General features: G+C 44.0%; 1 protein-coding gene across 2 annotated transcripts in view; it reads right to left on the bottom strand.

Annotated features, from left to right (window-relative positions):
* The window catches only part of KrT95D (phosphofurin acidic cluster sorting protein KrT95D), a 127,410-nt gene extending 117,314 nt beyond the window's left edge, over window positions 1-10,096 (bottom strand). The window contains exon 1 of one of the 2 annotated variants that reach the window (XM_077638212.1): window positions 9,715-10,096. In XM_077638212.1, the coding sequence (XP_077494338.1) occupies window positions 9,715-9,824 (110 nt within the window). In that variant the 5' untranslated portion in view covers window positions 9,825-10,096. The remainder of the gene's footprint in view (window positions 1-9,714) is intronic. The other variant, XM_077638213.1, reaches the window with a different exon arrangement.
* Between the last annotated feature and the right edge of the window lie 5,372 nt (window positions 10,097-15,468).

The raw sequence follows: 15,468 nt of genomic DNA, 5'->3' as shown, positions 1-15,468 counted from the left end.
GAACAGACGCTAAGACAGCGATCGAATATCGAGTGTTAACACACCGAACATAGGTCGCCTGTTCGGATCCCTGCCGCAAGTTAGACTCTAACTTAACTAGTAAGTTTATGCTGCAAGAAACGCGAAATCGTATGCCACCACCCCAAACACACTGCAACAAACGGTTGAGCCGCAATGCTCATATGAAGACTCGTCAAGACATGGAATTGGGGTTACATAGGTTGCTAGTTCGAACCCCTGCCACTAGCTAGACTAACTTAATTGGTGAGTTTATGCTGCACAAAATGCTGAATTGTACGACACCATCCGGAACATTCTACGGCAAACGGTTCGCCCACAAATTTCACGCGCATGTCGGGGCTAAGTTGCCCGACTTTGACTCCTGCCAGACAGGGATATATATACTGGATCAACATTGTTTAGTTACGAGCTGTGATGCTTAGGCATCATGCTACCACCTGTTATTATTTTATTCCATTATGTGATAACCTCGGTTACCATGGCAACCACTTGGATACAATGTCGTTGCTATGGAGGCCACCACCTTCGATTCTATCCGTGGAATCAACATAACTTGGAGGCTCGAAACACAACCAGTAAAGCGAACGCTGTAAAATCAAGAGTACTGAAGGGCCTGTGCCAACCCCACAAACACCGAACCAGTTTGAAGCACTAGAGGACAAAAACAGGCCAGGATACAAACTCAACACTACTTATTTCTGTCATTGCATGCTTGCTATAAAACAGAGAACACAAGGTCAACAGGCAGGCAGGCATTTAAGTACAAGAAAACCAAAATACAAACAATAACCTAGCTTCCCAGCTCACTCTGCTGGCTGTACATTTTCCACATCATCACAGCCCACAATACTGAGCCTATATCCCGTGTCAGAAATGAACAAGAAATGGCAAGAGCAAACAGCTGTTTCATCTGCAATCCTGTTCAGGTCTTGTGCCTCATGTTACTTCCATTAAAGAGGTAGATGTGCGACATTTATCTTTTGTAGAGTGCTTTTGCTTCGGTATGATGCACAAGACTTGATTAAACATGAATCACCATATGGAATTCACCTGCACTAAGTAAATACTTTACAACTTAATTTCTTCTCACACGCAGTTTCAGTTTCAGCAACCAAATGGTAGTTGTGACGTCACAAGTAAGTATGACATCACGTGAGGCACACAAAAACTTTTCATGAAAAGTAATCGCTACTACATTGTTTTAGTTTAATTAAACTCTTACACTAGCCTGCTCCACAAGCTAGAATGATAGCCAGTGGACAGAAAGCTATTATATTGCAAATTTTGTATGTCTCGAGCGATGTCATACTTGCGACAACACAACCGCCGTTTGACCATATAAACTGAAACAGCATCTTAGAAGAAACACAATTCAGGTTATTTACTGAACAATGTTCTGTTCAATTTTTACACAGCACTCCCCCCAAAGCTCACCTCAACCTCTTAGTCACGTGACCACACAACAATCAGGCTACCTGAATAAAATATACTGACGTCTTGGTGATTTTAATTTTGGACACTCATTGAAAACTTGATTTTATTACATTGCATTTTTGTGCACAAGCTTTGTGCTTCACGTATGCTTCATCACAATAAGTATAGACACCAAATTTTTTTGTTGCGTGCTTTCTTTCTTGAACGATGAGCAGGGACCCCAACATTTTTCTAGAGGGGGCAGGCCCCCCTCCAGTCTCCAACTGCTTGCATTTGAATCAGCTTTCTGACAATTGAAACACATCAGTTCTTGGACTCTTAATGCGAATCACAGTGGGGCTGAGCTACTTGGTTTCGTAGCCAGATGTAAAGCATTTCGTATATGAGCAACCTAAATCGGTCATGTCCCAACAGAAGTCGACTGTCTGACCCGTGTACATGTTCACGATTAGTAGAACTAAAAAAAAAACTGCACAAACTTTTTATCCAATTGATCACTCCTCGTGCATAAAGCCTCCCTCCCATCTATAAAGCTTCCCATTTCAATTTGTTTTATATCATCATGAAACTTTACACCGTTTGTACGTTCGCACTCAAAACCTTCGGCATGGCACGCGGCTTTATCATTTTGTTTTGTGAAGCGAGATGCGACCAGACTCATCTTCATTGATTGTGGCCCCATGTGGAAATTCTTCCGCATTTTTCCAGATTGCTGTGGTTGCTTTTGGTTCTTCACCTAGAAGGTTCCTTGCGAGCTTCAAATTTAGCACGACCAAGAATTGCAGGCATTCATTGCGATGACCGCCACCCCCAAGTCATTCAGTTCTTAGTGGGCGCAAGTCAGCCCCTTACACAATTTCTTTTGGAAGCCTTTCCGTTGTCTTCTTGACTGCTGGAGTGCCATCACCACAACATGACAGTTTGCATCAACCTTTGAACATCTAAAAATAAAAATAATAAAAATATAAAATTAATTATGTAAATGAACATTAAATAAATAAATAACACAATAAGCTCAATGTCTTGCCCCCCCCCCCCCCCCTCCACTTAAAAAAAATGTTCTGGAGTGGCTGATGATGAGCGAGACACTCGTATACGTGGATCACAACATGGCAGTCCCCTACGACCACTAATAACTTATAATTCAATTTCTTCTCTCATGCTGTTAAGGTTTCAACAGCCAAATGATGGTTGTGACATCAAAGTTTAGCACAGGCAATGTGAAGCATTAAAAAACAATAATATAATAGCTGATTCATCATCTTAATTCACCGTAACGTTAAAGCCAGCCTGCTTCAGGAGTGACGTATACTGTACTTTGATGCCACAGCCAGCGTTCGGATGTTGAAGCCAGAATCAAAACAGCATAATAGAACAAACTCAATTCTAAATTGTTTAGCAGGCATACATGAATACCACGCAGTGATCCATAAATAGTAATATCTTATGCATAATCATAAAGAAGGGAACACGCTACCAAGAAATTGGCTTCCATGATCCTTTAACATTACATAAGGTGAAAACAATGAAGCAGTTTATTTACTTTATCGCATGGCTGCCATTTCTCTCGTATTTTGTGTTTGCACGTACATGTGCACATGCACAGCTTAGACCTTATAGCAAATGCTTGAATAAAAAATGTTCTCATTCAATAAGTGAAAGCTGTACAGTAGGGCCTATACCAAGGAGCAGAGCAACCTTATGTACAAACCAAAACTTTTCAGCACCAGGAAACACCAATGCAGCAACTCCATCAGCAGCACACTTGTCAGCTGACCTGATCAAAATGAGGCCGCTGATCTGAGCTCAACTGAACTGCCGCTGAAAGCCCAACACCCCTCAAACTCTGTTCAACCAAACTGCAGTTGAAAACGTTCACAGAACAGGTAAAAAACAACCTACAAAAGCGTCCTACAGTCAGCAAGTATTTGCAGATGTTTTGGACAAGACAATCAAGCAGAGGAGTCGAAGGGTGGCAATGGTCAAAACTCACCACTAAGCCTTACATCCGTTCTGAACAAAATGCTAAATGGACAAAAGTGCGGACAGAATGGTGAGCACTTGCAGTTGTCTCGATAGTGAAAGAATGCTTGGCATCTCCCTGTGCTACTTGCTGGAAATCCCTTAAAATGATCGCTACAAACAGTGCAATGTTGAAGATCCTAAGAGTTGGAGGTGACTTTCGAGCCATTCAAGAAATAAATGAATTTATACCAGCCAAAGTCTACGAAGAGGCTAGAAAACTTAAGTAACTTCGACCACCCACAGTTCTTGAGCAGGCTGCATTCAAATCTCCACAAGAAAGAATTCAGTGCTAATGCACTGCTTCACGAGGTCAAACTGACTCACTCATTGGTTTGTGTGGTGCTTAACCTCGAGGGTGACCTTGAGCAAACCATGAATGCGACTGGGATTTCAACCCGCAGCGGCGTGAACAGATCAGCTTCGCTGGTCACTGCATGTGAGCTCTAGTGAGATCACCGCAGCCTATCATGCCTCATGATAAACTGCAACACACTCTAACCTTGTGCATTGTACATCATCTTCTTCATCAACTAATATCAGTGTTGTAAGTGTTACCGAAAAAAAAAGTAACTAAATACGTTGCTCGTTACATTAAAAAGAAAGGAACGCGCTACCGCCCTACGTTAGCTACAAAAAAATGTAACACGTTACTGTTAACGAAAAGGAGTACCGCACATTACTTTGCCATTAACCCATGGCCATAAATTTTAATTAGTGCCTCTTCGCTACAAGGACTCACGATAACAACTTTATAAAGCTCATATTTCACATAAAACTTCTAGGCCAAACAACCATTTTAGCAGATATCCTGATTTAACGAGAATACTTCGCACAAATGTGCACGAGCTTAGCAATGTCATAGTGGCCTAAAGTTGCCTGTAGAGTTACATGTGATGGCTTCTAATTCTGTGGCACATGGCGAAGCCATTTGAACGAAAGCATCTTCAACGGAAGTCCGTCTGGCTGGGTCCGTCTGGCTGGGTTCTTTGAGATAGTTGAGAGAAAAAAACTAACGCCAACCAATATTTTTAACTTTACCCAACGTTTCAGGACCAACTCGGTCCCTACTTCATGGGTGACTAAAGTGTGCCAGCAGCAGCAGCGGGTTGCTGTCCTCGCTCTTTCTTAGTTAGCATGTGGCGCAGTCCACTAACGTACCTGGAGGGGAGCGTTCCTGGACTCCTATTCATCGCCACCTTTGCGAGCCGGATGTGCCATGACTCCACATGTCGCCTCTTGAACAGGTTTGGCTCGGGCCAAACTGTGGAGCCAGACCTTTTTTTTCCCTCAACTATGGTGAAGCCATTTTCTGGATGTGACCTTAAACTCAAAATGACACTTCACCACCAATTCCAACTCCACAAAGAAAACATCGCTGAACTTTCAACAAATTTAGAGTAAGTCTTAAAAATGTGCCGTTCCAAAATGCTCGGCATGCTTCCACTCCTTACAGAGTTGTGTGTGTGAGTGGATTGGAAAGGGGAGGTAGGTGAAGGCAAGTGTGTGAATGAGTGCTTGTGCATGTGTCTATGGGTACTGTCTTTTTTTTTTTTTTTAGTTGGGCGCGTTGTCAAGGACAGGTGTTTTCTGGCATGCAACGACTGTCGTTGAGAGCGCCTGTACATTTTGTTTACTTGCAAGATCACTTTAAGTGCTTTTGTTTCCTGAAAAAACGGGAAAAATTGGAATAAAATGTAACCAGTAACGTGACACCGCTTTCAGGTATGTGGCGGTGGTGTCCACTTGTTAAAACTGTGCTTTCGCACAATATTTAATACTTAGCAATGATAAACCGCCAGCCAATTTTTTTGCATTTCACCTTCATTAAAATGCTCCCTTAGTTGACAGGACCCAGCTCACAGCCCCGTACTTGGAAAAAGAATGCAATAATCCCTGCACTGCCACGGCTACCAGACCAGCAAGAAAAAGAAAGGGTCAAAGATGAACATGTGGTGCTCACAGAACATCACACAAGTGATTTTTGTCTTCTAGCTCCCCTCATGCATATGTAAGTATGTTGTACTGCAATGGTCAACCCAACCCTAAAAATTCTGATGGCACTTAAGTATGCTTACATGGAGGAATGCGAAAACATGTCTTCAGAGGAAAGGAAAGGTTTTTGAGGAGAGGAAAGGGGCAATAGCACTTGCATCTGCACATCTCAGTGGACACCTTAACCGCACATTAAAGCAAGCAACTGAAGGTGCATATTTCATAGGTCCAAAACCTTGTCGCAAGCCAGCCTCCAACTTGACTAAAACATGCAAGCTATATGCAAAGAGAAATGCTGTGACACCACCAAGAATGCTGTATGACAAATGGTTGCTCAGAATTTTGGTAAATTTATACGGGAATACTGCCACCACACTGAGGTCAGCCAGTGATGCCATCACTGGGATTTGATCTACACCTCCATGGATTAGTGGATGGGGATGGGGAGAGACTTGGTTACATCATTTTTACGTGACTTGGTGTCACATTACATCCTTGTCAGATGTCATTGTCACATGACCTGGTATGACATTGCATTACATCGTTGCCACGCATATCAACGTCGAACTCATATGTCAGCACTAATTCTATTAATTAGTATTGGGTGTTATCAGGATTCATTAAACATGTTAATTAGTGTTATTAATTAATAACTGATGATGTGACTGATCGGCTTGTGACGTCGCATGGTGCCATTTCTTGCAGACCCTTTTTGCGGAATCTAATGCTTTCACATTAATAATGCCCATGGGAACAACGAAGTTACCTGAAGGAGACCTAAAGATGATTTCACACATCATCTACCTGACTTCAAAAACTTCGGCTGACTGCATGGCTACTTTTTTTAAAGCTTGTTTGATGTTTTTTGTTTAGAAGCTTCTCTTCCTAAGCAAACACAGGTTTAATGACTTTTTCTCATTTCTAGGTCTCAAAGGTCGTCCATGATGTCAACCACAGTGTAGTTGCTGAAACCCTCAATGACAACTTTTTAGTCAGACGGAAGTGCCATTTTACCTTAGCTTATAGCATAAACAAGCCAGCACAGTCAAACACGACTGATACGACATATAAGATATAATTTTACCTTATTATTGTTTTGTGAGCACCAGTGAAGAGGCAAGTGGATTTTTTTTTCATTCCTGTATTTTATAAACAAATGAAGCCTTTGGAATCCAGCCTAGAGATCTAATTACATCTATTAAAGGTTACTCTAGAAGACATAGTTTTAATCAAAATTCATTTCAGTGTTCCTTCCAATAAGACAAAAAAAATAAAGCATGCTAATACTCACTAGTTTCTCTCCCTATTGCCAAAAAAAATCTTAAGGTGCTGCGATGAGGTGTCATCTAGACATTCCTACTGGCAGTGATTACAAGTAATAACCAGAAAAAAAAATACCTGGGGCATCTAGAAATGTATATAATTACCTAGCTTCTAACATTTAACCTTGTCTTGAAGTGAAACAAGGAAAAGCTATCATCAAGTATCAGTGGCTCAATGGTTAGGCACTCTGCTACTGAGCCGGAGTTCCCAGGTTCGAACCTGGCCGTGATGGAGGCGAAGCACATAAGTCGCCCGTGTTCTGTGCGATGTCAGTGCATATCACAGATTCCCAGGTGGTCGGAATTATTCCAGAGCCCTCCACAACAGCGCCATTTCTGTTCCTCAAAAACAAATTTTCAACCAATTTTCAAGCAGCTTCGCTTTCACATGCAATTCTAATGTTCCTACTTTCTGAGTTCTATGTTTGTGGACAAAACAACCACCAGATTGTAGTTCAGAAGATAGTAGTCAGTAGGCTTACTGGGTACAGCACTGTGAATTGAACCAGTTAAGAAACAGGCACCAGAAAAGAAAGGTTAGCTGCTAAACTAGCATTTGATGGTTTATTGTACAACATACCTGCGCTCCTACCTCCTGCCCTCCTACCTCTTCTCCACATATTCAGGCCTCACACATTGTAATAATTTGTGAAAAAACAAAATGCAGGATCCCAAGGCCATGCACACACTGTCCGAAATCTGAAGCTGATAACATAACTTGAAAAAAATCCATCAGGTGTTAATTAAGCCTCTGTCCAGTCTCTTTTCCCAGGTTCGTCATTTTTTTTTTTTCGTCGCTTCCCATCAGCTGCAAGGGACAATGACCTCACTTCGGAATCAGCACAGCAATGCAACACTGTCAGCAGAGCTCTGCCAAGTGCACTGCTTCTATATAGTAACAGACAGATTGTTCCCATCAGTGAGACTCTGCACGCTGTAAGCTGAGCACGCAGTTGGCAGAGACCCCACAGAATATGCCTACAGAGCATGGTGCCAGGCAGGTTTAACCTGTGGTCATTCTAGTATCCAACAAACAAAGCAATGATCATTTCTACAGCACAAAATGCGCTGCGAAAGACTCTGGTGCAGCCTGTCTCCTCCAAAGGTGAGGAAATTATGTAGGAAGACTGCAGTCTGCATGGTTCAGTCAGAATGGGGCCAGGGTGACAGGTCACCATCTATGCACGGACTAATACTCTATTTATGCTGCAACACAGGCAAGATGTTTACCCAGCAGCTTTTGCAGAACATTTTCATCAAATTCCTGCAAAACAAAAAAGCAATCCCCACAGCAGCGCTAACCCATCTAACGCAGCTAATAAGTCATTCTGTGTATAAGAAAAGCAAGGATCACTAGCAATACTTGGCCGCCCCCTCCACATAGCGATTTTATAATGAGTATTAAAATTATTCCGGAGCCCTACACAATGGAATCTCTTTCCCTCTTCCATCTTTCACTCCCTCCTGCATCCTTTATCTCATGGTGCTGCTGTGATGTGCACCGATAGTGAGACAGTCGCACATTTCCATTTCTGCAAGCTAATCTTTTAGTATACATGAATATGTTTAAAGATTTGTTCTTGTCGAAAGAGCAGGTCCTAGTCACAAATGCACGTCTTTTTTAAATTCCTTCTCAAGATACGGCACCACGGACAAAATAGTGAACTATGCAAAGTTCTGGCACATTAAAATGATTATCACACCGCGCTAACCATCACTTTAATCATTCCCAATTGCTGCAGAAAAGCGAAGTCTAGAATAAAGTGGTAGGAACCAATTCAAGAAATGCAGTCTTTCAAAAATGAATTCACTACACCGCTCAGTAACAGCGAATTTATTTGACATGCACTCACCCTAGATACGAGTGTTCTGTCATTTCAGCTGAGTCGAAAGTCCTACAACGAATATAAAAAGGTTAATGGAAACGGGGGGCTACATCCTGTGGTTACCTTCATGTGCATGCACACATGAAGATTACCGATTCTTGCTTCTTTTGAAGTTATCAAGGATTCTTGCTTTCTTTGCCTACCAGCTCTGGTGGCTCAGCGGCTTCAGTATTGTGCAGCTGAGTTCAGCGTACATGACTTAGCAACTACACACAGAAGTTGCGCAATAGCAGAATCCTGGCTTCCCTTCTTGCACCGAGTTAACAATGAATAAGCTGTCCGAACACCAAAACCTGAGAAATCTTTGGCTACTTCCTTTCGATCTAAAACGCGGGATTGTCTGTTCGAACCAAATTAAACTGAATGTCCAACAGGTCGGCGTTGTAACAAGGGAGACAATCGGCTACGAATACGCACCTTTTCACACCCACAGCTAACTGCGGTGATTGTCCAGCTATTTTTGTATCTTTGTCTCAATCGAGGACATTGAAAATTGACGACAAAAGATGTCATTCTCATATCAAGTGTAAACGGCCCGAACGGCCCGAATAGCAAACTGCAGAGAAGTAACACTCCTTTATCTTGGTTGCAACCATTATTCCACTGAATTCGCCAACTTCAGCCCACAACAGGAGCGAGGCTAGAAGCGGCAGAAAACACGGAAGAACCACCACGCACGAACAGAGGCACGCCTCTCCGATCTAACGGGCGCTCTTTAGACCAGTTCCGATAGAAGGGCGTGATAACTGATCTTAGAAGGGTTAATCGAGCTCACTAAAACAGCGGATCAAGATCGGTCCGAAACAGTCCAACAGAGAGAGAGGCGATCAAAGCTGGCAATCGTGGGAACCACGTGAAAGAAACCGAGGCGCCAACGCATAACCAGACCAGTTTCGAAAGACGCACGGGGGGACGTCTCCGCGGCGGCCGAAACCGTTAGCAGCAGTCACGGGATGCACAACAACGGTACCAACAAACGCACAGCGTGCAACAATGCACCCCAGCACCCGCACCGGATAAAGTGATCCACATGCCTGGGTATGCAGTTGGGCGTCGTCTTGTCCACTTCCCAGGCGGCGAACAACTTCATGGGGACAGGCCGCGCCGTCGGCGGCCGTGCCGTCGGCTTGCCGCTGTCCCCCATGCTGCGCGGCGGCTACACCACACACTCGGCCCTCAACTGCCTGCGGAGCGTAGTAAGCCTAAGCGCCGTTCTCGCCGCGGCGATCAGCAGCCTCTTGCAAGTCGGATGGTCCCGGGTTGCTGCCATGAGCGTCACCGGCTCACGGACGTTCAAGAGCGCGCTCACCACGACGATAAACAACGCAGACCGACAACACACTACTCATGATCACACGACCCAGCCAAGGGTGCCCGTGACAAACGCGCGCAACTGTGAGGGGGGCGTAGCGTGCCGCTAGACAGATGAGCGCTCTGAGCGAACTTGGAGAGCCTGAAGCCAGTGGGTACAAATGTAGGTCAATGTGGACGGCTCGATGGCTTGATGCCAGCAGTTATGAGCACTGCCATAGAAACGCTATCTACTGCCTAAAAAAAAGGAACAGAAATATATAAATGACGGTTCGAATTCCACCTATGAGCTATGTTCTGCAATTACTATCTGCGCACTGCCTAGACAGTAATTATTATGTCAGCGTGGTAACGCTGACAGTCAACACCATGGACAACACCGACAATTCGACCGGCACGAGTCCGTTACTTTGCAGTTTCCATTTCTTGCAGCTGGTTTCTTCGGTCATGGTGCCAAAGCTAGCTTTGGACACACGAAGAAACGGCTTGGCGTCTAGATGGATGATAATTTACATGAGTCCCACACTAGAGCCGGGAAAATTCAAATCAGAAATGCCAGAGACCTTTCAATGGCCGCTTCTGGCATACCACGAAACAGTATTTCACGCCATTTTTCGCCCATTTGTGCCTTTGTGTTTCGTTTACATACTATGCACGTCACTATTCCTCTGCGGCCATAATCTGATTCTCCACTCGCGGCTAGATGACTGCGACTGCTCTCGAGGGTTTACCGTTTCCGGCATCATACACATTTTTTTTCTTTTAAACGCGGTAGGCCCGCATATACCGCGATAGTCCCGTCTAAAGGTTCTCGCTCACCCGGCGGAATCATTTGGGCTCTCATTGGGCCCATGTTACTTCTGACAGCGGTCAGCACTAACACAACGGCATACAGAAACACAAGACAGACAACACAGATGCTTGCTTCACTTGTCCTTATGTTAGTGCCACTTGTTGTCATTAATGTACCAACTATCCTACCAACTAGCAACCAGTTAGAACTTCTCATCAGTACGAAAATGCATTCATAGAAGCAAAGAAGGCAGGCACGTAGCCAGAATTTTTTTTCGGGAAGGGCCCGAGGCAGATGTATAAAGCCCCCCCCCCCCCCCCCTCCCTTTAGATACGCCCCTGAAAGAAGGCACAGTTCTCTGAAGAGGAAATAGACCAAAAATGGTACTCTTACCGACAAAAGAAACAGCGAGTGCCGGTCCTCGTCTAGGCTAAAATAAAGCAGTCCTGGCTGGCTGAAGTTCGCGACGCAACTAAGGGGGAGCCAAGAAAATTCTGGAACCATATAACCTGGCTCGGTAAAACGAATCAAAGAAAGCAGGAACAGATTCAAGATGCTAAGGGAAAATGTTCAGAGGGAGACGACGCTGTGAACTACATTACATCAGTTATAGCAGAGTCATTTAGAAAGATGCCACAGTAATCTTCCCAAATGAGGGAGCAACACAGGACAGCACAATAGAAAACAACTTAAACTAGCCAGTCTTCAATGGAAAAAGACGGAAGCAAATATCGCGAAATTCACATCCACAGGGATAGACGAAATTCCAATCAAGCTAATTAATGAACTTGGCCCAAGAGGCAAGGAAACGCCAATAAATGCATTCGACGCAGTCATAACATATAAGCAAATTCCGCACAGCTGTAGACACACTAAAATGAATTTGATAAAGGGAAAGAAGATAAGATGAATATAAAATCCTTCTGACCAATTACAATAACATCTGTTATTACAGTTTGGCACTGCAGGCAGTGAAATTAAAAATGCAGTCCTGGGTCGAAAGTAATAGTATACTCAGAGAACTTCAGAACAGATTCAGAATTGACATGATAACCTGCTCGTGCTTAAAATAAAAAGTACAACTGTCGAGGTACACAAAGGATTAAGGAAAGGCTGTCCTCTATCACCGCTGCTGTTCATGTTTTATGCGATAAACATGGAAAGAAGGCTACAAGTTAGTAATTTAGGTTATAATCTGTCGCATATATTAGGCGGAAAGGTCGTTGAGCAACGGCTCCCGGATTTAATGTATGCGGACGATAATGTACTGCTAGCAGATGGCCAGGAAGATTTGGTTAATTTTGGAGATAAAGGAGAAAGTCTAGGTTTCAGTTTTAGCGCACACTGTCTGTCTGTCTGTCTGTGCGTGTGTGCGTGTGTGCGTGCGTGCGTGCGTGCGTGCGCGCGCGCGCGCGTGTGTGTGTGTGTGTGTGTGTGTGTGTGTGTGTGTGTGTGCGCGTGTGCGTGTGCGTGTGTGTGTGTGTGTGTGTGTGTGTGTGTGTGTGTGTGTGTGTGTGTGTGTGTGTGTGTGTGTGTGTGTGTGTGTGTGTGTGTGTGTGTGTGTGTGTGTGTGTGTGTGTGTGTGTGTGTGTGTGTGTGTGTGTGTGTGTGTTTCCACGTATCTTTCTTCCACAGTTGTTGATTTTAAGGATGGCATGTACGTCCAGAAAAAAGGAATCTGTATTGGGGCAAGCATAGCACCAGTACTGTGCCATATATTTTTAGCAAAGTTGTTCTTATTGACAAAAATGTGTGCAGAATTTTAGATATGTTGATGATTTCCCGATTCTTTTGAATCTTTCACCCAGTGACTCATTGCATGTGGTTGTAAACCATATTTTGACAGCTTTTAAAGCTTGCTCGAGTGCCCTAAGTTTTACATATGAACTACCCGCTAACCACTCGAATAGATTTTTAGAACTTCAATTAACATTTCGTGACGATGGCCATGTTTGCTGGTGCTTCATGCCTAGAACTAAGAAGTCCTTATTACCGTACTCGTCAGCTCATTCCAAGATCGTCAAGAGAGGGATTGCTACGAACTGCTTCCGTAATGCACTGCAAAAGAGTTGCCACCACAGCATGAAGACTAGCTTCGATATCCAGTATAAACGTTTGGAGGCGGCCGGTTTTCCAAAAGAACTTCTGAGGGCAGTGGCTGAAACGCTCTTGCAAAAGATAAAGGTTCGATACGTCAAAAGGGTCGACCCAAAGACAGTGGAAAAGAGAAATTTTGAAGTCATGCCTTATGTGCATAAAGTCGCCCACACCATCAAAAAGGTCGCCGGAAAGCAGGGCGTCAATGTTCTGTTTTCAGCTCCCTGCAAGCTTTCACGTTTGTGCTCACATGTTGCACGTGGCAGGACTTATCGGCCGGTTTGTTCGACGCAGCGTGAAAACCGCTACGTCAACTGTGCCACAGGTGTGGTTTACAAAATTCCGTTGGCCTTCGAAAAGTGTACATTGGGCAAACAGGCCGATGTATTAATGACAGACTAAGAGAGCACCACAACTCTCTGTCCCCTACTGACTGCGCTAACTTGCCTCGACATTGCCGGGAATGCGGTTGCTACCCGCTATTTTCCAATGTTAGTATTGTCGGCAGAGGCAAGGGAAAAGTTGAGCGCGAAATCCTCGAAGCATTCCTCATTAGTATTCAAGGAGATGATTGCATCAGCAGTCCTTCTATCTACCTCATGCAGAAGGAACTAAGCTTCCTTTCGCAACGGCGTTAGATCACAGCTTATCTTTAGATGTAGATTGTTGTTAACTGAGCTGCGCAAACTTTGCCACTTTTCCTGGGAGACTGTTTTCTTCTATAAAGCACAGTTGCTAGTCCAGTCGTCGTGTGTGTGCCTCGTCTCTTCGCTGTGTTCCGTCTTTTGACTGGTTTTACTCCTGAACATGTACCAACTGACCCAGATTTCAACACTACCGCAGCGAGTTATACAAAGGAAATTGATAGGTGCATGCATAGCTTTAAGAGACAGGAAGAGAGCAGAGCAGATCAGGGAGCAAACGCGATTTAATGACTTTCTAGTCGAAATAAAGATTAAATGAGCATAGGCAGGGCATGCAATGCGAAGACAGGATAACCCATGTCCTTTAAGGGTAACGGCACGAATTCCAAGAGAAGGCAAGCGTAGCAGGGTGCGGCAGAAGTATAGGTGGGAGGATGAGATTAGGAAGTTTCCGGGGATACGGTGGCCACGGTTGGCACAGCAACGGGTTAACTGGAGAGATATGGGAGATGTATTTGTCCTGCAGTAGATGCATATAGTTAGGCTTAAGATTACCATGAAGAACAGCAACCCTGACGACACGGAAACGCATGTTCTGGGAAGATAGATCTTCCTAGCTTGGTAGGCTCTGTATTTAGCAGTGGCTGGCTACCAAGGAACGTTACCATGATTTTTGCAAGCACTCCACTCAAAGATGCGTCAATGGGCGTGCGACGGCTGCTCATATGTCCAACACTCTTGGGACGAAATTTTTGAATATTGAAAAATTATAAGATACTCTTATGGAACTATTGAACGTAATGGTCATTTCTTCTGATGTCTAACAAAATACTTACTTTAAACTATCTCCATCGACTGCCATAGAAAACCAACGGGGAATGCTTTTGACGATAGGAAAAACACACATAGAAAAAAAAAATTCACGACAAAATTTCAAGAAAAAAAATTCAAGTGCCGACGGGTAGTATGAGGCTATATTTATTGTTGTATTGAAATCTTACATTACATGAAAAAACTGCTTTCATAACTTGTTTCTTGCTCAAAAATGCTTTTGTCCAGAATTTTTGGGTATGTTCGTTCGAGACGCATTATATTAACCTAACATAAAGGCACGGGATGTCCTCGCATCCTCGCGGCCGGGCCTGGGTAACACCCCCTACAGGATAGCCAACGTGGGGCACTGACCCCAGACTCAAGCACTGAGGAAGGATGGGTATGTATACATAGACAGGGACATCACATGGCAATCGCGCGGCAGTACTGACACTTTCCTGCATGTAGCAGGAAAAGTATTTGCAACAGGCGTTTTGTCGCGCTTCTTGTGGGTTCGTGACGGCCTGCTCGGAAGTTCCGCCTTGTATCTAGAACGCCTTTTCCTCATTCTCCTCAATGACGGAAGGCTGCAGATATCAGCAGTCAACCGGCGCCTTCTTGCAGCGACGGCCGCTGGTATCGCGCTCGTGTGCACCGCAGAAAATTTTCCTTGCAAACAGCATTTACGACACAGAAGCATATGCAAGGTGCGCTCAGTTACGAAAAAGTTGTTACAGACACGTGCACATCTGACGCCTTTAAGCGGCAGAAAACAGGGATCTGAGCCGAACTTACGAAGCTAAGGCTCAAACTGATTCACCGCATACGTATACTCAAACTGATTCACCGCATACGTATACTCTAATAGACCTGAAAGCCACAAATGGATACCATGTCCTCCCTTTATGACATATAGCGGGTAGAGGCGTTGACAACCTGCTCTTCTAAACAGTAAGATTCCATGAATATGCATACTCAGTGCACTGAACAGCAACCACTTTATGAAGGCTGAATAATTAAACTAATTATTTAATATGTCACCACACTGCCGCTATGAAACAGCTTTATTTATATTATCGCAGTTACCACCATTTATGGTATGTACTACATAACATATGAACAACCCTAAG

The sequence above is a fragment of the Amblyomma americanum genome, chromosome 9 (assembly GCF_052857255.1).
Source record: "Amblyomma americanum isolate KBUSLIRL-KWMA chromosome 9, ASM5285725v1, whole genome shotgun sequence".
Lineage (NCBI taxonomy): Eukaryota > Metazoa > Arthropoda > Arachnida > Ixodida > Ixodidae > Amblyomma > Amblyomma americanum.
This window is presented reverse-complemented; position numbering and strand designations above follow the sequence as displayed.